Source organism: Schistocerca nitens, chromosome 4, assembly GCF_023898315.1.
Source record: "Schistocerca nitens isolate TAMUIC-IGC-003100 chromosome 4, iqSchNite1.1, whole genome shotgun sequence".
Lineage (NCBI taxonomy): Eukaryota > Metazoa > Arthropoda > Insecta > Orthoptera > Acrididae > Schistocerca > Schistocerca nitens.
Genome location: NC_064617.1, coordinates 868,761,413 through 868,787,253, shown reverse-complemented (window position 1 = coordinate 868,787,253; position 25,841 = coordinate 868,761,413). Strand labels below are relative to the sequence as shown.

At 37.6% G+C, this 25,841-nt stretch overlaps 1 protein-coding gene across 3 annotated transcripts in view; it reads left to right on the top strand.

The window, feature by feature from the left end:
* The window catches only part of LOC126253341 (DNA topoisomerase 2-alpha-like), a 183,945-nt gene that overhangs the window by 18,694 nt on the left and 139,410 nt on the right, over window positions 1–25,841 (top strand). For all 3 annotated transcript variants that reach the window (XM_049954608.1, XM_049954609.1, XM_049954607.1), the window contains 8 exons: window positions 2,103–2,283; window positions 2,397–2,640; window positions 8,081–8,293; window positions 8,373–8,546; window positions 12,297–12,536; window positions 12,648–12,753; window positions 20,198–20,388; window positions 20,946–21,077. In XM_049954608.1, the coding sequence (XP_049810565.1) occupies window positions 2,103–2,283; window positions 2,397–2,640; window positions 8,081–8,293; window positions 8,373–8,546; window positions 12,297–12,536; window positions 12,648–12,753; window positions 20,198–20,388; window positions 20,946–21,077 (1,481 nt within the window). The remainder of the gene's footprint in view (window positions 1–2,102; window positions 2,284–2,396; window positions 2,641–8,080; window positions 8,294–8,372; window positions 8,547–12,296; window positions 12,537–12,647; window positions 12,754–20,197; window positions 20,389–20,945; window positions 21,078–25,841) is intronic.

Here is a 25,841-nt window from a genome sequence, read left to right as displayed (position 1 = left end):
TTCTATTTTCTATAAGGACAGAGAAATTAGCATTGTTATCAGTTTCAATGGGAAGTTCTTGTAATTGCAGATGATTACCAAAATATTGTGAAAATTCCTCAGTGTTCTTCGTTAATTTGTGAAGGATGAACTTTTGCTTGTCATACAGTTCAATTTTGTGAGATGGACTCGTACAATTTGTTGTTTCCAGAGGAATTTTGAACCATTTGTTTTGCAGTACACTACTTAGCTCTGTAAGCTATATGGGAGAAGAAGGCAGCATTGAATTATCTGCACTAAAAGGCAGGTGGGTAATTAAAATGAGATTTTGTGCTATTGTCATGACAATTCTCACGGAGCTGATTCACAGAAACAGGCAATCCAATGCAATAAGGTTTTCTGGATTTTCATTGGGGGCAACTGTGATTTAATGACAGGAAGCAAAATGCTGAATGACTGATCATATACTGGCCTTCTTCAACCATTGACTTATCAGTATTTGTTTTCAGCAAGAAATACATAATGCTTATTGCTGTGATTTGCAAATTGTTTCTCAATACACAATATATGCAGGTCATATGAGATTGTAACTGCGGTAACAGATGATGACTAAGTACTGACAGCACTTGTCAGTTTAGCTGTGCAGCACTTTGTGACAATCCTTGAATACCTGGCTATTCTGTTTGTTCACACTCCTAATAACACATAACATGTAGGAGGACTATTATTCACAATAATATTCTCCCACTAGCAGTTGTCTGCAGAAAAAGTTAATGTTTTTTAAAGATGCTTTACTGTTGGGTATTTCTATTATTCTGGTAACTATGAAAATGAAAGAACTGAACCTATTCCACATTTCATTTGGCTTTCGGTTTTTAACAACTTGCACGTTTTAAGAGTATCAGTGGCGTTAATGTAATTATTGTTGTATAACACATTCTTCCTGTACTTAACACAGTGCTGAAAATCCATTTATTTAATGGGACTTAAGTCAGCAACAGGATCACATTTATTATTCTTAGAAGATAAATTCTCTGCATATTAATTTATTATGATAGATACAGTGAGGTATGCCTTCGTGTGAGCTATAGGATGTTTTTATAATTAGTGAAACGAAGCTAGTAACTGTTTGGTACACAATTAGGGGATTATAGGGTGAAGCATTGTTTTGCAGAAGACACTGGTCACGTGTAGGGTATATATTATTGATCAGTAAGCTCCTGAACCAATGTCCAATGGTACCTGATGGCAGACATATCAGTGGTCCAATTTAATTCCATGTAAACATCCCTCACATTGGAATACTTCCACCTACTGCTTGACCATTACCCTCTTGCCAAGTTGGATAAACTCACTCAAATGGGTTTGACCCACTTGCACCCTGCCATCAGTGTATGCTGATGCAATTTCTCAACTCTTCAATCCAGGCAACCTTTCTCCATTCTCAGAGCTACTGGTTGCAGTGTTAGAGCTACTTGCAGTGATCTCTGGTGTCTTGTAACATGTGGGGAACAGAAGTATATGTATTGGGTGGTAGCTTTTAAAGGTGGCATTTGTGGATAACATGGTTGCTCATGTTGTTGCTGAGAATTGAACTGATGAGTGATTTGCTGCACTGCGGCTCGTCTATCCTCTGTTACTATAACCTGTATTTGGCATTTGATTGAGGCTTGCCGTTTTCCCTTTGTTGTGATGTCATGGAATACTCATGACAAGGTGGCATGTGAAAAAGTCAAGTGTCCGAAGAGTGTGTAGGTTAGCATCTGATGCGCCAGGCACTCACCAGCTTGCTGCAGTCAAATGTGCTAATAATGTGTCATAATGTGTCATTCTCTTTCAGTGCTTAACAGCTGGCCAGTGCAGGTGTGACAACATCCCAGTTCTTTGTCATACTAGGCTATATTCTGTTTGCTGTGGAAGTAGAAGTTATCTTCCTTTGTAGTATAGGTATCTTTAATTCAGTTGCTCATGAGAGTATTTTGCGTACAATGTCTAGAAAATAAAAAGTGACTAACTTAACAAATATCTGTTGTGAGATAAGAGCACCATCTTATTTTTCACTTTTTTTTTCTCCCCCCCAATAAAACTGTTATTGAAGCCACTATATGCCTTTTCATTTACAGGATCTGTTGAACCTGTCACTGAAGTAATGTGGGTGTATGATTCAGAGCAGGAAATGATGGTGCAGAAAGAGATTACATATGTTCCAGGTCTTTACAAAATTTTTGATGAAATTCTGGTAAATGCTGCAGATAATAAGCAGAGAGATCCAAAGATGGATTGCATAAAGATAGACATTGATGCGTAAGTTAACTCTAATCAGTATCAAATATCTTAAATATTTGTTGTAAGTAAATATGTTGGTTTTGCATGTCTTCAACCATATATATTTAATTTGTTAATTTCTATTTTGTCAGAGAGAACAACACAGTATCGGTATGGAATAATGGTAAAGGTATTCCTGTTGTTGAGCACAAAGATGAGAAAATGTATGTTCCCACCATGATTTTTGGGTACCTGCTTACCTCGTCCAATTATAACGACGAAGAAGAAAAGGTCACTGGTGGTAGAAATGGATATGGGGCAAAGTTGTGCAATATATTTAGTACAAAATTCACGGTGGAAACAGCTTCAAAAGAATACAAAAGAGCATTTAAACAAGTAAGCTTTAATTGATATCCTTGTTCCCATTAGGATTAGTTTTTCATTAACATACCAGCATATAAGTTTATGACTAAATTATATACCTTTCCATATTGATGTAACTGGAAAAAGTTCTTTAAAACACTAGTGTGGTAGTACTGCTTACGCATTTATGAATGTGTTAATTATTGACTAGTGAGAAAAGTGCTTTAGCCAGAATACATAAATGAGGGGACGTGTCGTAGCATGGACATTAAACTGCTAGTAAACTCTCAAGTAACTTTTGTTACATGTGTGCTTATGCTTTGCACACAGTTTTAATTTACAGACTGAAAAAGGGGTGTAGTGACGCACGCACGCACATTAGAAAAATGGGAAGTGTGGAATTTCCTCAATGTTTTACAAATTGGGGTCTCTCTCTTAATAAGACGGCTAAACAAAGAAACAAACACTCGGTAACCATTTTAATTATCATAGCAATTTAAAAAAAGTAAAAAATGGTGCAGCCTTTCCAAAAGCTGCAAGCTGTATGAAGTTGCTTTGTCACTAGTGTTTTCATTTCAGTATAGACACAGCATCAAGTTTATCTGCCAAGATTACAAATCGGTGTGAAATTTTATGAAATGGCAGAAATAAAAAAACGTAGATAGTGTTGGCATTCAACAAAAACAATTATTAGTACTCACAATGGTAATATTTTTGTAATGTACATAGACAATTATGGGGTTCCAACATTGGGGAAGTTATCGACATTAAGAGTGAAACCATCTTGGTGGATTGTCATAATAAAGCTGAGTACACCCAAAAGGTGCTTCTCAAAAGTGTACACGACTGCTGAATATAACAGGGAAAAAAACAAATAATGAATGGTACACTATTATGGATGGGGACATTAGTGTGCCATTTGTCCCCCCCCCCCCCCCCACTATTTTCTAGGCCTTGATCACAAGCAGTCATGCTTTGTACATTTTTGACAAACACCTTTTGGTTGTAGTCTCTTTTGTTGTGACTACTCACCAACATGGTTTGATTCTTAATGTGGATAACTTCCCAAATGGTGGGACTCAATAATTGTTCATCCACATTATCAAAATATAACCATTGTGAGTACTTGTCATTGTTTTTTATGCCAGAACTATTTATGGTTCCGTATTTCCACCATTTCATAAAATTTCTCACAGTGATTTGAATTTTTGGCAGATAAACCTGAAGGTGTGCCTATACTGACGTGAAACTGGTAGTTTTGAATATAGCACCTTCTTATAGCTATGTGGCTTTCGAAAACACATCATTCTAGACTTTTTAACTGTCATAATTTTGATGGCAATTTAAATGGTTATTAAATGTGCTGAGTGTTTTTTATTGTTGTTCGCAATTCTCTGAGGTGTGGTTGCCCTCCCCAGAAAGTTGTATGAAGAAGGAAAGATAACTACCTACATCACTGAATGCTATCTTTGTCTATGGTGTATCTTAAGGTCTGTTACAGACTTACGATGTTTAGCAAGTGCTGGCTAAGTAATTATGTTTATAGGAAACTATTTGCAGACACAGGGTACATTTTCCATACTAGAACAGACAACATACAAAATATTTTTTCTAACCTCTTGCATTTACTGCATGAAAGTGTGTCTCAGTATACTTCAAATTTTGTTTTATTACACTTATAACTGACAGTGTTTCATGTGTAAGTTGGCAATGAACATTTATAAGTTGATGGTAAGTGTAGTAATTACTAGAGTAATTTAAATTATTTTCTCTCATTCAACCAACTTTTTATCATTATTATTATCATTTTATTTTTACGTGTTCTATAGCATGAAAACAGTTTATCTTGACATTAATCCCCAATCAAATCATTATCTACATGGAGTCCTGCAGCTGTCTTAGGCGTTTGCGAAATTAATTTTTAGCTAATAATATTTTCTAGCATTTTTTCAAGAGGAAAGAAGGAAAAAGGTGACACTATTAACGAGAGCATCATCTATGAGATGAGAATGACCTTCGCCTCGTTAAGATGATGCCAGGGTCACCATTGGCTAAAGAAGTGTTTAAGTGAAGCTGTGTGTGATTTGAGAAGTTTAAGAGAAGAACCAGCACCAACAGTTTTGTGAAGCTTGCTGAAGCAGCCAGCTCTGACCAAAGGCTGCAAATAACTTAATCAGCATCTGCAAGATGCTCATAAACTCTGAGGGTCATCTGCTGCAACAGGTCTTTAATTGTAACAAGACGGGTCTGTTTTGGAAAAATGCAGAAGCATGGCTTTATTACAGCAGAGGAGAATGCAATGCCCTGTCACAAGCCGATGGAAGACAGTCTCATACTGCTATTCTGTGCAAATGGAAGTGGCGATTTGAAAATTAAATCTACCATTCAGAAACTCCATTCACCTTCAAGAAGTGTAAAGTCCAGAACAACAGGTTAAATGTGATCTGGAGGTCCAACAACAAGGCTTGGGTGACACATGGTCTTTTTCGTCATTGGATCAGTGAAGTGTTTGGCGTTTCAGTGAAAAAATATTTGCTCGAGATGAATCTGCCACTCCATGTCTTTTTGTGTTGTGGACAATGCTCCTGCCCCATTCTCCAGGCCTACAAGACCACCTCCTTGAAGAATTTCAGTCCGTCAAGATCAAATTTCTGCATCCCAACACCCCTCCATTACTCCAGCCTATGGGCCAGCAGATTATTTCTACTTTTAAGATGTTCCACACTAAAGCACTCTTCAAGAATCGCTTTGAGTTGACTGAAGTTACCATTCTCTCTCTCTCTCTCTCTCTCTCTCTCTCTCTCTCTCTCTCTCTCTGTGAGTTTTGGAAATATCATTTCAACATTGTAGCCTGTGTCAAGATCGAAAAGGTATGGGAAGGGGTTACCAAAGACCACTGAAGTGCTTATGGAGTTGCAGCGTGTTTCTTAGCAGGAAGTTGTGGAGAGGTGTTCTTCAGAGGAGGAGGTGGAGGCGGTAATGGGAACGGCAGAGCAGCAAACTTCTGGTGCAATAAGAGAAATGCTGAAGGCATGGGAATCGGTTGCATTGTACACTGAAAATCATCACCCCAATAAAGCAGTGGCTATGCGTGCTACAAGGTTATTTGATGATAATGATGTGTCACATTTTCTCCAAGTGTTGAAATGTCAGCAGAAACAAATGACTGTGGATAGCTTCGTAGTAAAAAATGGGTTAGTTATGCATCATAAATAATAAAGTACATAATACTGTATGTACAATTTTCTTTGACTGTTGTTGTTGTTGTTGTTGTTGTTGTTGTTGTGGTCTTCAGTCCTGAGACTGGTTTGATGCAGCTCTCCATGCTACTCTATCCTGTGCAAGCTTCTTCATCTCCCAGTACCTACTGCAGCCTACATCCTTCTGAATCTGCTTAGTGTGTTCATCTCTTGGTCCCCCTCTACGATTTTTACCCTCCACGCTGCCCTCCAGTACCAAATTGGTGATCCCTTGATGTCTCAGAGCATGTCCTACCAACCGATCCCTTCTTCTAGTCAAGTTGTGCCACAAGCTCCTCTTCTCCCCAATTCTGTTCAATACCTCCTCATTAGTTATGTGATCTACCCATCTAATCTTCAGCATTCTTCTGTAGCACCACATTTCGAAAGCTTCTATTCTCTTCTTGTCCAAACTATTTATCGTCCATGTTTCACTTCCATACATGGCTACACTCCATACAAATACTTTCAGATGCCACTTCCTGACATTTAAATCTATACTCAATGTTAACAAATTTTTCTTCTACAGAAATGCTTTCCTTGCCATTGCCAGTCTACATTTTATATCCTCTCTACTTCGACCATCATCAGTTATTTTGCTCCCCAAACAGCAAAACTCCTTTACTACTTTAAGTGTCTCATTTCCTAATCTAATTCCCTCAGCATCACCCGACTTAATTTGACTACATTCCATTATCCTCGTTTTGCTTTTGTTGATGTTCATCTTATATCCTCCTTTCAAGACACTGTCCATTCCGTTCAACTGCTCTTCCAAGTCCTTTGCTGTCTCTGACAGAATTACAATATCATCGGCGAACCGCAAAGTTTTTATTTTTTCTCCATGGATTTTAAACCTACTCCGTATTTTTCTTTTGTTTCCTTTACTGCTTGCTCAATATACATATTGAATAACATCAGGGATAGGCTACAACCCTGTCTCACTCCCTTCCCGACCACTGCTTCCCTTTCATGCCCCTCGACTCTTATAACTGCCATCTGGTTTCTGTACAAATTGTAAATAGCCTTTCGCTCCCTGTATTTTACCCCTGCCACCTTCAGAATTTGAGAGAGAGTATTCCAATCAACATTGTCAAAAGCTAACTCTAAAATGCTAGAAACGTAGGTTTGCCTTTCCTTAATCTTTCTTCTAAGATAAGTCGTAGGGTTAGTATTGCCTCACATGTTCCAACATTTCTACGGAATCCGAACTGATCTTCCCCAAGGTCGGCTTCTATCAGTTTTTCCATTCGTCTGTAAAGAGTTTGCGTTTGTATTTTGCAGCTGTGGCTTATTAAACTGATAGTTCGGTAATTCTCACATCTGTCAACACCTGCTTTCTTTGGGATTGGAATTATATTTCTCTTGAAGTCTGAGGGTATTTCGCCTGTCTCATACATCTTGCTCACCAGATGGTAGAGTTTTGTCAGGACTGCTCTCCCAAGGCTGTCAGTAGTTCTAATGGAATGTTGTCTACTCCGGGGACCTTATTTCGACTCAGGTCTTTCAGTGCTTTGACTACATGGCATGAATAAGATAAAACTTGTACTTTTTCTGCGTGGAACACATTGTCATATTTTACATTAATTTGTATAGGATAAGTTGTTTCACTTAACGAGTGTTTTGCATTACAACTAAGATTCTGGAATGTACTTTTGAGTAGAGTAGAGGTATAGCAACAATACTTTTGCATGTTAGATTCACTGTCTTGCACCTAATAGATCTTAGAAAATCGGAGGTAATGATACTGAGAATTGGTAAATTTTTTGGAGCTTCCTGGCAGCCCTTGCTTCTGCATTCCTAGCTGGCTACTAGCCACTTCTCTCTGAGCCGCTAGCCAACCACCCCATCACTCTCACTGCTTCCCACCTCCCTCTCCACACCCACCCCACCCAACACTTCCTCCCCACGACAACCCATCCACCTGCTGCGAAACTGTGTGTGTGTGTGTGTGTGTGTGTGTGTGTGTGTGTGTTGGGGGGGGGGGGGATTAAAGTAAAGAGCAATCCATGTTTAAGTTCTCTATATATATGAACTTCAATGTCTACAGTGAATGAATTTGGTCAAATGGACTTGATTTTCGTGTAAGCTGTATTTTGTGTTACTGATGTTAGAAGCACTGAAATTCTTCTTTAAAATCAATATCAACGTGGTTTCTTCTTATTCTCTCTTTTTTTCCAAATGCTCACTACTTCTGCATAATAATTATCTTTAATGTGCCGTATTTAAATTTACAGACATGGGCAAATAACATGAGCAAGACATCTGAGCCTAAAATAAAGGATTTTACTGGAGAAGATTATACAAAGGTGATATTTTCTCCTGATCTTGCCAAATTCAAAATGGAAGCACTTGATAAGGATATCGTTGCTCTAATGTCAAGGAGAGCATATGATGTTGCTGCATCTACAAGAGGTGTTAAAGTGATGTTAAACGGAAAACGTTTGCCTGTGTGTATATCTTTTGTAGTTTTTTGTGTTCCTATTCCAGTAGATACACATACTTAAAAACTATTTTCTTTAAACACAGGTAAAGAACTTCAAGGATTATGTGGAGCTGTACATTAAAAATAAGGATGATGAAACTGGCAATCCTTTAAAAATAGTGTATGAGCAAGTAAATGACCGATGGGAAGTTGCACTAACTATTTCAGATAAAGGATTCCAGCAAGTTTCATTTGTAAATAGCATTGCTACAACAAAAGTAAGTTACAAGCAAGACTACCCACATTGCCTTGCTGTACCAGGTAGCTTTATTTATCTGTTTTAAATTCTGTCCTGTGTTTGGTATGGTTGCATCAGTATATGATTATACATCGTGTTTCGTGTTGTAGATAATGAATTGTACACACTAAATATCTTTTACTAATTACAACAATGTATTACTCAGCAAGGTGAAGTGGTACTCGACCGTTGCAGGAACTAACATTGTGACATGACAAGGTATACAATAAAACCCTTATTTTACGCTTTCTTGGCATCCAGACTTAAAAACCGTAAAATTGAAAAAATGTGGTATCAATGAAAACGTTAGTCGCCAAAATACGAGCAAAAACATATGTAATTTGCGTATATGATTATAATTTTTAATCCTAACCAGTTGTATGAAATCTGTATAAGTGAAGGAAATTAAATGTACAATACAATGTTTATACAATAATTTGTTGTAATGAATTTCATCAGCTCTTAAAAAAATCAAAGAAGAGTAACAGCAAGTAAAAATTCATCAAAAAATTGAAACTGGTGTGTGAGAACAAGGTAATTGAGCTATTTCCTGACATGCTAAGACTACAATTTATACATCAAAACATCTATTGAGAAATCTTTCTGTTGTATTGGCCCAGAAAAAAGCAATAATTGGTTAACATGGTGAATTAAACCAAGAACTGTGAAGTACGGTGAACAGCTTTGGAATCTAACATGTGGGGGTGCATATTTTTTTAAATCAATGGCAGTTTAATTGGATTGAGTAGACCTCAAGCCGTGGACATACTAAGCTTGAAACATGTTTCTGGCTACTTGATGTGGACACCCTTTGGAAACATCAATTGATAGTAGTAGCAGTGTCTGTACAGATAAAGGGAAACAGTGTTTCAGGCCACCTACTGCTTGTCTCCACTGCTCGGCACAAGTGTATGTTTGTGTTGCATTATATCATCTATTCTATAGAGTTGGTAGGTGTTTTGTTTTCTCTTGCTGTATTAAGCTTTTCTGGAGAAGGGGGGGCGGGGGGAGAATTGCAGTGGATGAGGCAGCGGACTGTCGTTTTGTTATTGTACCAAGCAGTACAAGAACAGCAATAAAACAAGGTGCTCTGCAGAAAACTGCTGTTACATTTGGCAGAATACTGAGAAAGACAGTGCAGAAAAGAAAATGAGGTAATTTTGTTGTAGCTTGCTTCAAAATGTGAAATAATCGTGAAACCGTATTTGCCAGAAATTCAAGATTGTTACACGATATCCAAGTGAATTTACAGAAACTAGAGCTGTCTTCCATATCCAGTCCCATAAGTAGCAAGTTTTTTCCCCACCAGTTGTTCTATTGTATGTTTCTGCTCACCAAAGATGACGACTGTATGCAAACCAACAAATTGATTTCTTAAGACTACTAATCCGATTTTATCAGCCATTACCAACTACTGTACAAACTCTCCATCAAAATAATATCGTAGTTTTAAAACCAATTATGAAATTTTTTGATAAATGCAACCTTATTCTGTAAACCTATGAAACACTGAGAGATGCTTATGGCCTTTAGGTCACAAGTCACAGTAAATAAATAAAAAATTAAAGAAGATGACTTCTTTCACTGTGTGTACCTTTGAGTATTAATAATGCATGCAGCACATACTACAGTTTCCTCGTCTCTAGACATGACGTGGCAGACAACATGAAAACAATTCAACAAATAGTATTGCAGACAATGCAAATCCAGTGAGAAATGTTTACTGCCAGTGTGGGCAGAAACAAAGACAAGAAACAGTCGGAAACAGATGTGATACACTGTAGGAAATAATGTTTCCAAAGACCATGTTTCTAGTGGCAGTGTGAATGCAGCTTCACACTACTTTCTGCAGTTGTAACATCACTAGTGGGCTTTTGATTATCGACTTTTGCGAGTGCCTGAGAACAACCCCTGTGTGAACTGTGTACATTTTGATTATTCATTTCCTTCGTAGTGTGCGACAAATGTGCACAGCATACCATTTCGAAGCAACAGTGCATTTGACAGTATATCAAATTCATATTGTTCCTTGTCATACATACTTCACTGTTTATTTCCGAATGTGTGGCAATTTCAGAGAGTGTAGTTAGGCAGGAGTGTGAGTGGACAGCTTAAATTGCTGCAAGTGAAACGATGAGCAATAACATTCATAGTCCTCCCTAAGACACTCGGAAATCGCCACATGTTCGGACATAAACAGCGAAGTATTTACAAGGAACAATACGAATTTTATCGCTGCTTGTTTCACTCGCAGGAATGTCACAAACATTTCGCATGTCACACAGCCACAAACATATTCCCCTAAGTACTTCGTGCAACAACTGAGATTCTCCTGTCACGAACACATCCATAAACATAAACTTGATGCTATAGTGACCAACAAATCGATAGCCTTGTTCCTGGTCATCTTCACAGCGCCACCATGTTATGATTGTCATTTCCTGCAAAAAGTAGTGTGAAGCGTTCTCAACCCATCATTATTGCATGGTGAAGCTAAACGTTGCAGGTTTGGTTGGCAAGGCCAATAGTGGATTATGTCAGCACTTCCCCTCTCACATCTCCCCTCTCCGCAACGGCGTAAAATATTCCCTTAACTCTGCCATCACCCAAAGTGCGAACCGTTCGTCGTTTAGTCACATCAAATGTCAGTAGACGAGTGAGAATGTAGAACTGAGTAAATCTTACTAGGAAGATATGTAAAAATGGAATTTTTAGCACTGATGTTACCGGGTTTTTCACACGGTCTACAAATTTGTGGTTTAGAATTGCAGTGCTCCAGTTATAAGAACACTGGGGGTGTGCTCTGTTGCTACCTCCCTCCGTGCTTCTCAGATAGCAAAACAACAGTGCTGCCTGCCACAGGAAGTTATCACTTTGCCTTATTTAGTGACTTCCTCTTTTGTCACTATTTATTATTATTATTATTATTATTATTATTAGCATTACTGTTAAAATAGTCTGCCCAAAATTAATGTAGGGAGGAGCTAGTACATTAGAAGAAACTTTAAAGTTTCAGATAGTAGTAACAAAGCGGTGGCTTCACTGTCAAATGGAACTCAAAATGAACGCATTACATCATAAACTGGTAAAAAGTGTGTTGCTGTGAAAGTGAAACTGTGCCACGTACCTGTAGTCTTATCACTTGCAGTTGCTCTGTCACTATGGCAAATAATAATAATAATAATAATAATAATAATAATAATAATAATTATTATTATTATTATTATTATTATTATTATTATTAAAAATACAACCCTCCCCCCCCCCCCCTCCTGCTGTGTGGTGGATGTAAGACACTGGTGTTTTTACCAAAAAGTTTAAATTACGTTACAGAAAGTGGTGATTTTTATCAAAAACCATATTATCACATTTGTAAATGAAGTTTGCTTGTGTCACTGCCTTGGCCTTTTGTTTTCACTGTGTAACATTCACAAAAATTGGAAAAAATGTTGAAACCTGAAGAGCTGTGTTGTGAAAATGTAAATTTCCAGAAAGATTAAAACCACTAAAATTCTCCAGGTTGTTATTGATCCCCTGTTTGCTCAGGACTGACATTGGAGCTGTGACTTCTCCCCCACCGCCCGTCCCCTCCTCCCCTCCCCATCTCTGCAGACAGAGATTAAATTAGGTTATCCAATAAATCCCAGAAGACCACTTCATAATGCCCCATAGACTTTTAGTAATGTGAAGCTGTTTCTTTGTATTAATTTCAAGTGATATCTGTTTTCAGGGTGGTAGACATGTAGACCATGTATCTGATATGATAGTAAAGCAGTTAATTGAGACATTGAAGAAAAAGAATAAAAATGGTATTCAAATAAAACCCTTCCAAGTGAAAAACCACATGTGGCTCTTTGTAAATTGTCTTATTGTGAATCCAACATTTGACTCGCAGACAAAGGAAAATATGACTTTGCAAGCCAAAAGTTTCGGATCAAAATGTCCACTCTCAGAGAAATTCATTAACAGTGTGAGTAATATTAATAGACATCAACAAAGGTAGTTTTGACAGATCTTGAATTTCATAGTAGGCAATTTTGAAATTAGGTGTTGATTCATTCTGTCTTCTACTTTGACTTAGGTGACTAAATCAGGTATAGTGGAGTCTATTCTGATGTGGGCCAAAGCAAAAGCTGATACACTATTGACAAAAGCTTGCAGCAAAAAGAAACAGTCAAGACTTACAGGTATTTATGTTTTTTGTACCTTAATTATTTTTTAATTGTGATACCTAGTTTCTGTTTAGGTTGTACTGATGCTGATGTATGTCATCAGCTATTTGTATTAATTAAACTTTATTTACTTTACTCCTTTAGTTTACAATATTAACAGAAAAAAAGTTTCCATTCAGTGAACTTGTCAACGATTGATGCTCACCATTTTATTATTCTACTATCCAATAATGCTAATACTTTACATGCATTGTCAGAAGATAAAATTACTTTTACTGTAAACATCTGGAAAAAGTAATGGATGGCAATACACAGTGCGTTCGTGTCACCTAGGCTTACTAGGTGGGATCTTTTTTCATGCCTTGAGATACAGCCAGTTCAGTTTCTCTGCTTGCAGTGTGTGTAGTGAAGAGAGAAGGAAGATACCACAACCAAAAATGTAAGTCTCAGTAGCAGATGTCACTTTTCCCCAGTGAACATCATATTCAATATTTTCAGGTTCAGGACTTCACTGGCCCATCATCATATCTTTAAATAGTATGCCGTGAGCAACAGTCAACAATGGTTAATAAAGTTTGCATTAATTTTTGTTTTAGGGTGGGTGTGAAGTACCTTACCTTAATTGTAGATGTCACTGAAAATGACCCGATGTTGCTAAGAGTTCTATATAGGATTTTTTTCAAGACATCAGTGCCTTTGTAAAAAGTGTGTTGTTAGTATAAGTCAACAGTAACAAATTAAGTATTTTTTAAACTTTCTTGGGTGGTAATGCAAGTTATGAAAAAAGTGTTGCTATTGTTAGGGTTAAATAGACCCAGAAGAACAAACATTAGATAAGACCATTTTGGAAAAAAAAGTTGATGTTTTTGCAAAAGTAAGCATTTCAGTCACAGAGTTCTTGTTAGACAGTAAAATCTAATTATCATCTTCGGTTATTTTCTTTCCAGTACCTACCTCCTGCCCCCAACTGCCCCACCCACCCGAGAGAGCTAAGGACTGTGTGCCAACTTAAATTCCTTATTTGTTGTTCTTTCCATTTCTTCCAGTATTCTTTCATCTGTTCACTATGTTTTTCTTCCAATCTTCTTACCAATCCCCTCCTACCTTGGTATCGTTCCGCATTCAATACTTTTTCCCTAAACACTTACCTGTCAGTCGTTTCCTCAACTTTTATGTTATTTTTTTCTAAATCCTTTATTACTTCATGGGTTCAACTTGTTCTTTTAATGAAGATAAATATCAGTTGCCAGTTGCACAAAAATTTTAGTGAATATACTTTAATGTTTCAGTAGATTAATTTGTCATCTTCAGAAGTTACAGGCTTAAATGTAGATAAGTCAACATAAAACAAAAATTGGGTAAGATAAAAGTGCCCTACAAAGAAGATTCTTTTCTACCTTTACAAATCACTGTATGGTAACAGCAGGGAGATGTCAGCACCACATATCTGTACCCAGAGCACCGATGTGTTTACTCGTAAAAGATTATCATCATGTGGGAGCCACATTGCGATAGCACTAACATCTGGTGGTGATTCAGTGAATTTTTTATATTAGCATTGTAATGTTTTTCTAATGAATTACCTTTTTAGTATTTCTAATCTGTCTAAATTGTAAATTATGGTTTAATGCTAGAGATTCACTTGCAGACAGACATTTTGGTTTCATATGCCAATTTTTTTATTTTTAGACAAGCATTGTGTATTTTACGGGTATTCAGTTATAATGTTTGTTAATTTTTTTCCTGCAGAAATTCTTATGCTAGTCCTACAGGCTATTTCTTCGTAAATATGAATTAGCATTCTAACAGGTGTTACATTTTCAAAAAGTGTAGCAAAGTCATCTGCAAATAAGACAGTTTACTCCAAAATTTTCGTTTCTTCTTCCCAACCTTGAAATATTATATTCATTCAGTTTTTCACTCAAAGTTCTTATAGTTTGTTCTACAACAGGATTGGGGTCAGACAACCCTTTCCCATACACCTGTGTTTGTTTCAAAGCCGCCGCCGCCACCACCACCACCACCACCACCACCACCACCACCACCGCTGCTGGTGTCAATACCTACATTTGTAAGCCTACTGGCATTTCTTCTTTCCTGGCACTCCTCCAATAATGTGTTGTCAGAGCCATCCACAGTACTAGATACATAGCTCTTCTTGAATCCTTTCATAATAGATTCACTGGATATTATGCTCCAGACAGTAAGGATCCACTGGCCCAGCAAGGGTATTGAGGGTTTCTTTAACTTCCCTCTTGTAGTGAAGGCATGGTCTCTTTGAAGAAGCCACTCATTGTAACACTGTTGTAGGTGAACCTTAAAGTTCTATTCCCAATTACATCCATTTCTTAAAATTGGGAGGTCATGCTTCCAGGAGACACTACTAGAACTGTGTTGCTCTTTGTTATCAGATCCTTTACTTTCTGGGTTGTGTGTCCCCTGAAAGAGTGCAGTACCAACATTTTCCTTCTGTTTACAAGAGCCTGGTATTCTGTTGCAAACAACTTTCAGCCAATCTAGTATTTGGTCATTCGGTATCCATCTCTTTTCTAGTCATATAAAGACAAGTCCTGCAGGCAGTTTGTTATTTGGTATTGTTTTCCTTGTGAAGAACCACATATGAGGTGTGCTTCCTTCCATCTGTTAGCGTACCACTCATTACTGTTATTCTGGACTCTGTATTGCAAAACAACTTAAAGGGACACTTTTAACATACTTAACATCGACAGTAACTTTTGACAGCATACCAATATAAACAGATATCTGCTCAGCCCCTGTTGCACATACGGTCTAGCAAATAATTGTGCCATGTTCTTAGGTGCTGATATGCAAGTAGTTATCTGTAAAATGCAGAGGGAAGCTGCTGAGCTGACGTTATTATGAGTCATAACGGAAGCCCTTCCTCCTTAGTCATCATGTGCCAGTCGGTACTTGCTCTAAATTCCGTGACACATGCTGTTGGAAAATTCCTTTTTATCTCCAGTGCTTTCATTCAAATAATTTCTTGAGTAGTTGGAAAGTCTTCATTGTGTTTCTCTCGCACATAGCGAAAACAAGCTGCTTCTGTCTCCTGAAAGTTTGTCGTGTAGAACTGGCTTTCTTTAATCCTTTATCTGATACCACCTACGTGCAATCGGTTCTGTGATACTAAATTTTCTTTCTGCTGCACAGTTGTTTGTGGTGTCTGCTTCATGTGTGACCATTAACTTAAAATTAACATTGTATTGTCTGCATGAGTCAGTTGTGAACCGCAAACTTGTAGATCCATGTTCCTCAACAATCACAGCTGTATTTGAATTCATTATCAGTTGTTACAATTTGCAGTTCTTACAATGCTGACAATATAAGCAAACTGAGTGACAACAATATGTTGTCCTCTCAGCTGCTTACAGCTGCATTGGCAGAACTCGTACCACTTTGGATTAACACTGTAGCCATTGTTAAAAATCAGCAGTGCTGTAGAGCAGCAGAAATGGCCCTCTTGTTGAGGCTCATGCTTAGTTTGTCGCGTACTAAGTGCTCTGTGGAAACGTTTCTTTAGCATTAATTTGTCTCCTGTAGACTTGTATACTATTCTAAGAGGATACTGCCTTTTTTCAAATTATGAATTCGGGTAAAAATCTGGTCTTGTAGTTGGGTAAATAGGGTATTTGTAGTACATATGTATACACTACAGGTAGATCATAGGTATATAGTTTGTTGTCATCTTTGAAAACAAAATCATTGCAGAGCAATTTTCCTAACAATTCCATTTTATTTGTGGATGTAAAGTGACATGCTAGGCTATCCTTCAGCATACTTAAATAAATGCAGTTTCATGTTAGATACTTACTTTAAAAAAATACGTCGTAGTACAACAAGAAAAATTGAAAAAAAGTCACAAACATTCGAAACAAATTAGGCAGTGATGTAGTCACTTAGGTGGGATGAGTGGTTCTCATCATAAAATGCCTAAGTGGACTTTCATTTGGAGCGTAAGACTTTGTGGGGCACCGAGAGAACCAGTGTCAAAAATGTGGTGGCAGATTGCACCCAAAGCTTAAACATTGGATGTGTCATTTGAGATGCTGTTCCTTCCTTTGACAGCATATTGCCAATATTGTGCAATAGCATACCTGACAACTTTCACAGTTTTATCCACAAAATTTACAGGAATTGCATCATTTTACAGTGTTACGGATGGAAGATGTCATTTTACACCTTCACCAACTAAAATGTGAAACGTTAACATTCGATAATCATGCCACTCCCGTACAATCGATTGTTTGTGTGGGTCAAAGGCAAGTCTACAATAGTTGATAACTCATTCTTTGATATGATTGGTACTTCTAACCTTGTGGTGTTTTTGTCGTCACTAGAATTGAATTTAAAGCAGAGATATCAGTTCTTCCAGTGAATCTTGTGTCGACATTCTCTGATCCGCAAATTCTTTGTTCTGCTTTAACCCATATTTATTGACCTTGTGTGGACTAATTACATTCATTCCGTGTGTGTGTGTGTGTGTGTGTGTGTGTGTGTGTGTGTGTGTGTGTGTGTGTGGCGGAGGGGGGCGGGGTTTACCATGTGCATAGTCTTTGTTCACGAGATTGGCATCGTCATTTGGATGCTTTAAGACTGTGTGCTTTGATGTGTTTCTATCAAGTGTTTGACTGCCTTGAGTGTTTGTTATAATTATGTGCGACATTCAGTGATCCAGGTTCCTTTCGATGTTTCAGTACTTATTGAGACATTTGTTCTTGAACATTTTCTTATGAGGAAAAGTAGAGAGCACTGTGCTATCCATACCATCATTAAACTGGGACTCGACAGAGCAAAATGTAGATAATCTGATGTTATCACAGCTGAATTCTCATAACATACCAGTTGAAAACTGCGTGGCTTTCTGCTCCAACAACGATCCTGTTATGATAGGACACAAAAATGGGGTTTCGGTAGTTCTGAAGGAAGTTCAACTCTGTATTGCCATCATAGGTTGCATTTGCCACCCTTTTAATCTAGCTGCTGAAAAAGGTGCTGGTAGATTACCACTTGAAGTGGATGAGATTGTTGTTGATATATTTTATTTCTTAGAGAAGAGTGTCAAAAGAAAAGAATGCCTTCAGAAATTTCAGAATTTATGCAATAGAGACAGAAAATCCTGAAACAAGTTTGTACTAGGTGGTTATCTTTAGGCAGATGTTTGGTCAGACTAGTGGACCAGTGGGATCCACTTCTTTCTTTCTCCCCCCCCCCCCCCCCCCCTCGAAAGGAGGAAGTAATGTTATTAAACATCTCCACAAGCTTGACATCTTTCAGAATACCTAGAGTTGAACAAAGTGGATCCAAAGAGTATCAGAAGAAGAGAATTCTTGATTCTGCTACTACACATGCCCCTAAAACAATAGCATATTCTTCCAAATGTGACAAACCCAACCTAAAAAGTAAGTTATGCTACATCACATAAGGAAAAATTGTTTATGTTCCTGTCATCAACTTCAGCAAGGCCTTTTGCACTTTCCTTCTTGTGACTATTCCTGTATTTGATAAATTGAATGTTGCCCTTAAACCTTCTTCCCCACAAGTTCACTTTTCATTAGATCTTCTAATGGATTTGCTAAATCAGTTTGTTAAGCCCAAAATTGTCAAAAGCTCCACATTGCTTGAAGTTGAGTACAACTTGATTCAAAATCAAAGAAGTTATGATGAGTTAGTTATTGACATTCAGACATAGTGAGTGCTCCCCAGGATACAGATACATCCCTTTTCTTTTCATCAGTGGGAAACTACTTTTGTACTGCCCGTGACTACATCATCAAGTTTACACTTAAGGATTAATGTGTTAAAGCATGCTCAAGTTGCTAGGTTAGACAAAATTGAAGATGCACCTATCATATTATGCAAAATAAAGAGGATGAAACTATAGATGCACATCAAAATGCTGTGAGTGAGTCCTGTTGGGCACAAATATCAAGAATTTGTGGAGCCGATAGACTTCTTAAGTACAACAGAATTTCTAGAGCAATGCTCTTTATTCTCACTGTACCCCATAGCAATGCAGAATGTGAATATGTTTTCAGCCTTGTGAAGAAAAATGGAACAGAGTTCTGATCATCCATGTCCAGTCAACCTCCGGAGTCTTTCTGTTTTGAAGACCAGGAGTTCTGTTCTCTGTTAAGACAAAACACTTTCTCAAGGCCCTTTGTATAAAGCTAGAGAGGCTAAAACTTGGATTTTCAAGTCGAACTAACATGTGATTTGTAGTGTTTATTATATTAGTTTTTGCCTATGTTAACTAAAAAAGTTTTGTTGTGCAAAGCCTTTTTCAGTTATCACATATGTTTAATTTATCAAGGAAGTAATGTTGTGTATGCTCCAAACCAATAGTCACCACACCTGCTGCTGTTTAACATGAATTCCTTCTTGGTTGTTATGTTCATCTACAAATCATTGTCCTATGATGTAAGTAGATGTGATTTCATTGTAGTATCCTGTTTAAAGCATGAATTATTGTATTTTGTAGTCCAGAAGTATTATTATTTTCACTAAGCCAGGGTATGTCGAAAATTGTTAGATTATTTTGTCATGCATGATAGCCTTTTTCAAAAATTGGCAGGTATGTAATAGCCCTTTTCCGCCTGAGCCCTAAAGCTAATTACAGCTCGGCAGAAGCATATGATGAATTTTTGATTGAAAGTTTAGCATATTGGCTGTATGAATTATTGCTGTTTTTTCACTTTAACTACAGTGTTATGATGAAATAACAGTAATATTATGAAAATGAAAGCTTGCCAATCACCGTATGGAGGATACGCTGAAGTCACAGACAGGCACAACAAAAAGAATGCTTTACATTTTACTGCCAAGCTGTGGCCAAGAGACAGTTACTGAAAGTACTGCCTAACACAACATGCTTCACTTCAGTGACTGCTTCACAGCCCGTGCACTATGGGTCCCCTCTTCCTTGTTCCCATTCCAGCACTAGAAAGCCTTCTATTACAATCCAACACACTCACTAGACTTTTCCCCTCATCTTCTTCTCTCCTTTTCCATTCCCCCACCCCATCAAAAAAAAAAAAAAAAAAAAAAAAACTGACTGCACTTGGATGCCTTACCCTGTCTTCACCATATCCCTGCACGCTTCCACAAGCTGTACTACACCTAGCCCCACCTCTACCTTACTGTTCATCCCAGCCTCCTGCATATCCCCATCACCCACAGATTGTCTCTCCCATGAAGCACAGTTAGACAGTTAGTGTATGCAGTCTGGTTTCAGCAGCCATAGACAGTGGTTTTTGCATGTGCGTGTGTGTGTGCCCCCCCTCCTCCTCCAGGAAGCCTTTTTGGCCGAAAGTGCAAATATATGAGAGCTATTTTGTTGTGACTGTCAGCAGTCTATCCTTTTAATAATATTATTATTCTTCCATCCTGTGTTTTCAATTGTTTGATGTTATGATAAAAGTTACATATCATTTCAATACAGGGATTCCGAAGCTAGAAGATGCAAACCATGCAGGGACACAACACTCTCTGGACTGTACTCTTATTCTTACTGAGGGAGACTCAGCCAAGTCATTGGCTGTGTCTGGTCTTGGTGTAATTGGAAGAGATAAATATGGTGTTTTCCCATTGAGAGGCAAGCTGTTGAATGTTCGTGAAGCTTCCCACAAACAGGTGAGCTTATGGATGTCCCATGTATCTAACATTTGGAATAAAACTAATATTTATTATTGAAATCAGTGGACTTGCTTAGTGGATGAAAAGTACTTGACATATTTGTTAGTTTTCTGTTCACTATAATGTTGCTTTTGGTCTTCTTTAGGACAGACCACATGTAAAATTCTATTTAATAATTGTAGAGAAATGTATCAATTGTCATTACACATCACTGTAATGGATGAGGTTAATAGTTGGCACTTCGTTTAACTTACACTTCCAGTTATTGGCACTTGTTACAATAGTGTTTGCATAACTCTTCAAATAATTGTTACTTTACTCTATTTGGTCAAACAAAGTTTTCTGCCTATAACTCCAACGCAGAAATGTGTGTCTTAAATATTCTTTTATGTCCCTGCTATTTACATATTTAGTCGTGAAGCTCCAATTTCTGATAGCGTGATTTTCACATTATCTGTTAATATTTGCCTCAAACACACAATTTTTGAGTGTGTATGCAGTATTTATTGTAATAATGAAATGTTTTAAGTGCTGTGTAATTTGTATTTTGACAGATAATGGATAATGCAGAAATAAACAACATAATTCGTATTGTTGGCCTTCAGTACAAGAAGAAGTATGAATCTGTAAATGATCTAAAGACGCTGAGATATGGAAAGCTGATGATAATGACAGATCAGGACCAGGTAAATCAATTCTTATCTCGAAAAGGACTTAGATTTTTCTGTTGATGTGCATAATGCTTTCTTAAGTGGGTCAATAGAAAAGGGGTGGTAACCTGTTTGCATTTGGAGGATACAGTACTTTCATTTCTTTGAAATTGAATAAACCAAAAAATCGATTAACCAGTGCTATCTGTTCGGTTCCTGCTGAATTACATCAAAAAATTTCTCACTTAACTGAATTTTACAAACTAAAATTTGGTCCCAAAGTTACATATTCCATATCTTATTTGCATCTGAACCAAATAAGTGTATGCATATGTAGTTCTGTGCACTAAATTATTTTCTGTTACAGTTTTCACATAATTTATGTAGATGATGTACTTTTAACAATGGCCCGATCTCTTGCTTGCTGCTCGTAAGATGCAAGGGCGAGGGGGGAGGAGCTGGTCAGCAAACCACACATATCGCACAACACACAACAATCCAGAGGTCTTTCTCTCCTTGTCTGTCTGTTTCTCCCACATGGCACGTGCCCTGGATATTCAAATTTTTGTTAACAATGACTCTGTTTGTAGTGGATTTTTGTTGTTGTTGTTGTTGTTGTTGTGGGCATCTTATCTTCTTTGATAAAGGAAGCGACGAAATGTAAACAATGTGATGGTGTAGGGTGTCTGGAAATAACTGAACAACAAAGTAGCAGGAAGGGTTTAGTGTCAAAACTACTGTATTTACTCGAATCTAAGCCGCACCTGAAAAATGACTCGAAATCAAGGAAAAAAATTTTCCCGAATCTAAGCCGCACCTGAAATTTGAGACTCAAAATTCAAGGGGAGAGAAAAGTTTTAGGCCGCATCTCCAAATCGAAACAAAGTTGGTCCATTGTAATATGAGACACAATTTAGGTCGTATGAATGACGATACAGCTACAGTAGTTTGGTTCGAGTCGTAAGCTTAGCAGTTAAGCTTTACCAGGTAACCATTGCTATGCGTCAGGCGGTCCGTCCGTATTTATACGGGTACCCTTCCTTTTTCACGTGCTTTGTCTGGTTTGAATTGATTGCTTATTTTTCTTTGATCTGATAAGCACCATTTTCTTTGTTATAGGTGTTTACGTCACTCTAAGCTGAAAATGCATTGCTGTACTGTGTCATGCATTGTTTATCGCATTTTGATAGTGCGTGTTTACGACCTGTTGCTGCTCGCAGCATGGCTTGCTTTTGTGCGCGCATCCGCCGTTTACAATAAAAAAAAAACACAGAGAGAGAGAGAGGAATCGTCTTATTATAGAAACAATGGCAAGAGACTGCTATTTGTTGTTACTTGCACTGCTGCTTTCTTTGATAATGATCAACAAGAACCAAATAATAGACTGCGTATGACAGATGATGATCTGAACGAGAGTTTAGCGAAAAATTTTCTACGTTTGAAAATCTTTGCAGGTGCCTCTTTAGTATATTACATTCTGCACAGAAATTAGTCATCTTAGATTTAAAAATCTAGTCAATTGCTGTGCTTCATTTCTGACTATCACTATTAGGCATAAGAATAATACGAATATAAACATGACATGATACGTATATTCTTCCGCGTTTGCCGGTCTCACTCTAGTTTCGTAGTTTATTAGGCAGACAGGATTTAAATGAGATAGCAGCAAACACGAAACAATACATGGCAAAATGTTTATATTCGTATTATTCTTATGGTGAAGAGAATACTGCATGTGATTCACAATTCAGAAAAGTTCCTATTAGCAACCATCTCTTCTCACAGGTAGGAAAAAATTCAGAACGTAGAGTTGGCCATTTGACAAATATCCCAAACAGTCTTGCCAGTCGGATTTTCGTAGTACATTGAAATGCTGCTACATTCGAAGATAAAAAATACGGAATTTGTATTTACTTCGTTGGATAATGTATAAAAATGCAGTGGTCGAAACTCGGGGCGGAGGAAAAAGCTCGTCTTCCACCTCTCTCTCTCTTTTTTAAGTGACGCAGAGGATTTGGTGTCAGTATTTATGTTTGTGCCTACAAAGCATGCCTGTGTAGTGCTATATATATATATTCGACAGCAGAAGTTAGTTGTGGCGGCACCCACAAACATTTTTTCAGAACTTGCGCTTGTTTTGTACTCGATTCTAAGCCGCAGGCGGTTTTTTGGATTACAAAAACGGGAAAAAAGTGCGGCTTTGATTCGAGTAAATACGGTAGTTGTTCTCTGTAGATCCTGCAATAAATCTACCTCGAAAATGACTTCAAACATTGTGCATTAGAAGTTAGTGTATGCAGTGCATGCAGTAGGAAAAGGAAAAAAGGCTGCTCAAATGTTTTGTGGTTTGATGGACCTTCCTCCTCCTCCTCCAGTAGGTTCAGCAAGCACATAAAAATACTTTTAGGTTCCTTGACGGTTATGTCTAAAGCATCGATCAAACATGTAAATATTAGTGGAACCAGGGACTTGGCTGTTGCATTGATGGTACATGGCAACATAAAGGATATCGTTCCTTGAATGGTGTTGAGCCTACTTCTCTGGAGAATGGAAAAGCTGTTGATGTTGAGTGCTCATCTAGAAACTGAAACAGACCTACTTCAGAGTTATTATGGACTGGCTATTATAGGAACTGCATCTCTGAATGATGTTGCAGCAATGAGTAAAGCTGTATGGGCCACCCACTTTCGTAAGTTGTCCACAGAAGACCACCCTGCTCACAGACTTTGCCCTAAAGGAGCAGATTGTTGGTGTGGTTACCAAAAAGCAAAAGAAAGTGGTCAAATATACTATCATAAGCACTCTCTTCCTGAGCCTTTTATGAATGAAATAAAACAAATTTTTAGAGACCTGAGTGACCCTGTTTTGCTTAGTAAATGTCTTCATGGGAGAACTCAGAATACAAATGAAAGTTTCAACCATTGCATATGGGAAAGATTACCCAAGAATGTTTTTGTAGAACTAAATACATTAAAAGTTGGTATACTAGATGCAGTGATATGTTTCAAAGATGGAGTCATAGGAAGATTGGAAATTTAGGCACAAACTGTGGCTCTAATATGGAAGATAAATTGCTTGCGTGTGACAGACAACGGGTACATGGAGCTGAAAGATTCACTCTTCAAGTTACCAAAGAAGCAAGAATTAATTGCTAAAAGGAATGCCAAGAGGAAGCTTGAAGATGCAGAATGGGGCTACATTGTGTCACACCTACTAAAACTACTCGTGTAAAATTCCAAGGAGTTTGCCACATTTATTTTGTAGCGAATTTCAACTGTTAGTGTGCACTAAAAGTAACAAATCATCGGCATATGCAATAACTCTTAACAATTCCGGACTGTTCTGTAATCTGTCAAGAAGTGGTCCTAAGTTAATATCCGAACGCGGGACCACAACCAGGGCCCTGATGGCATCCTTTTGTAATATGTTTGGTAACTGTTGATGTGGGCATTCATAGTCACATATCGGTCTTCGCAATAATCCAGTAGGCAGCAGTATAACATTTGTGGGCAGCCCATTTCCATTAGTCTTTCAATTAATGAAGGATACCATAATTTATCAAGTGCCCCAGATATGTCTATCAGTATAAGTATTACTTGTTTTGTGTCTGCTGCAGCACAAACTAATTTTTTCGCCTCAGTTGATTGCATTCTCAGCACATTTACCCATCTTGAATCCATGTTGAGTGTTATCTAATCTCTTTTAAATCTTGCGACATTTTAATCTATCGGTAGCGCTTTTTCCAAACTCTACTCAGTACATTTATCAGGTAAATGGGCTGGTATGAGTTGGGAAGTATGGGATTTTTTTCCTTCTCTCTTTTTTATAATGACTGCTCCTGCCATTTTCCATTTTGGAAAGTGCTCCTGGATAATGCATGCATTAATTAATCTGCCCAGGTAAGGAAATACATAAGACTTAATGATTGAACTATCTCATGGCCATCAGGACCTGGTGCTCCTTTCATTTTCACATAGCATATAATTTCAGTGCTCTTCTTATCAGTACATGGGTATACAGTGACTGTATTGTCATTAAGGCCTTTGTAGGGATGGATACTTTTCCAGAACCTTGACAGTATATTGCAGTTGGCAAGAACTGTGTGATACAAATGATACACATTGGCTAAACAGAAATCAGGTATTCATTGGAAGACTTAATAGAAGGGGATGTGTTTTTTAGCTTCTGTTGAGCATGGGAGAAAACGATCTCCTGACTGTCGTCGTTAAATTGCTAAGTGTGTTTATGGCAGATGTTGCATTTTCAGCACTTATAAAATTACATTTTGGTGAACTGCAACATGGTGTAAATGTTTGAAAGTCTAAACACAGATAGCAATTTTGAAAACTTAGTGAAAAATGACATTGTAACAAGAAACAAAAATTAACTCTTTCCCCTTAATATCTGCATGTATGTCAAACCCACAGATATTTTTTTCGTCTGTAATGATTGTTTAACACAAAATTAAATTGTACGTTATCCCCATACAAAAATCAGCTACTTAAAGTGATCCAATACAACCATTCCAATTTATCTTTAAGATAAAGGTCTCAGCATAGGAGATTGTCAACAATCTGGTCCCAAGAAGACACTTACTGGTAGAACTGAAAATTTGGCATTTTGCGATACGTACGAATATAGGTGAGAGTTCTGTCTCAAAATGCGAAAATGGGAAATGCTTCATTGTATCAAGATGAATTACTTTATCAGAGATAGTTTGTAGTAACTATTTTCTGCACATAAGTATTGAAAATGTAATCAATTTTCAATCACTGGTATTGCACATCATCTGGTGAAGCC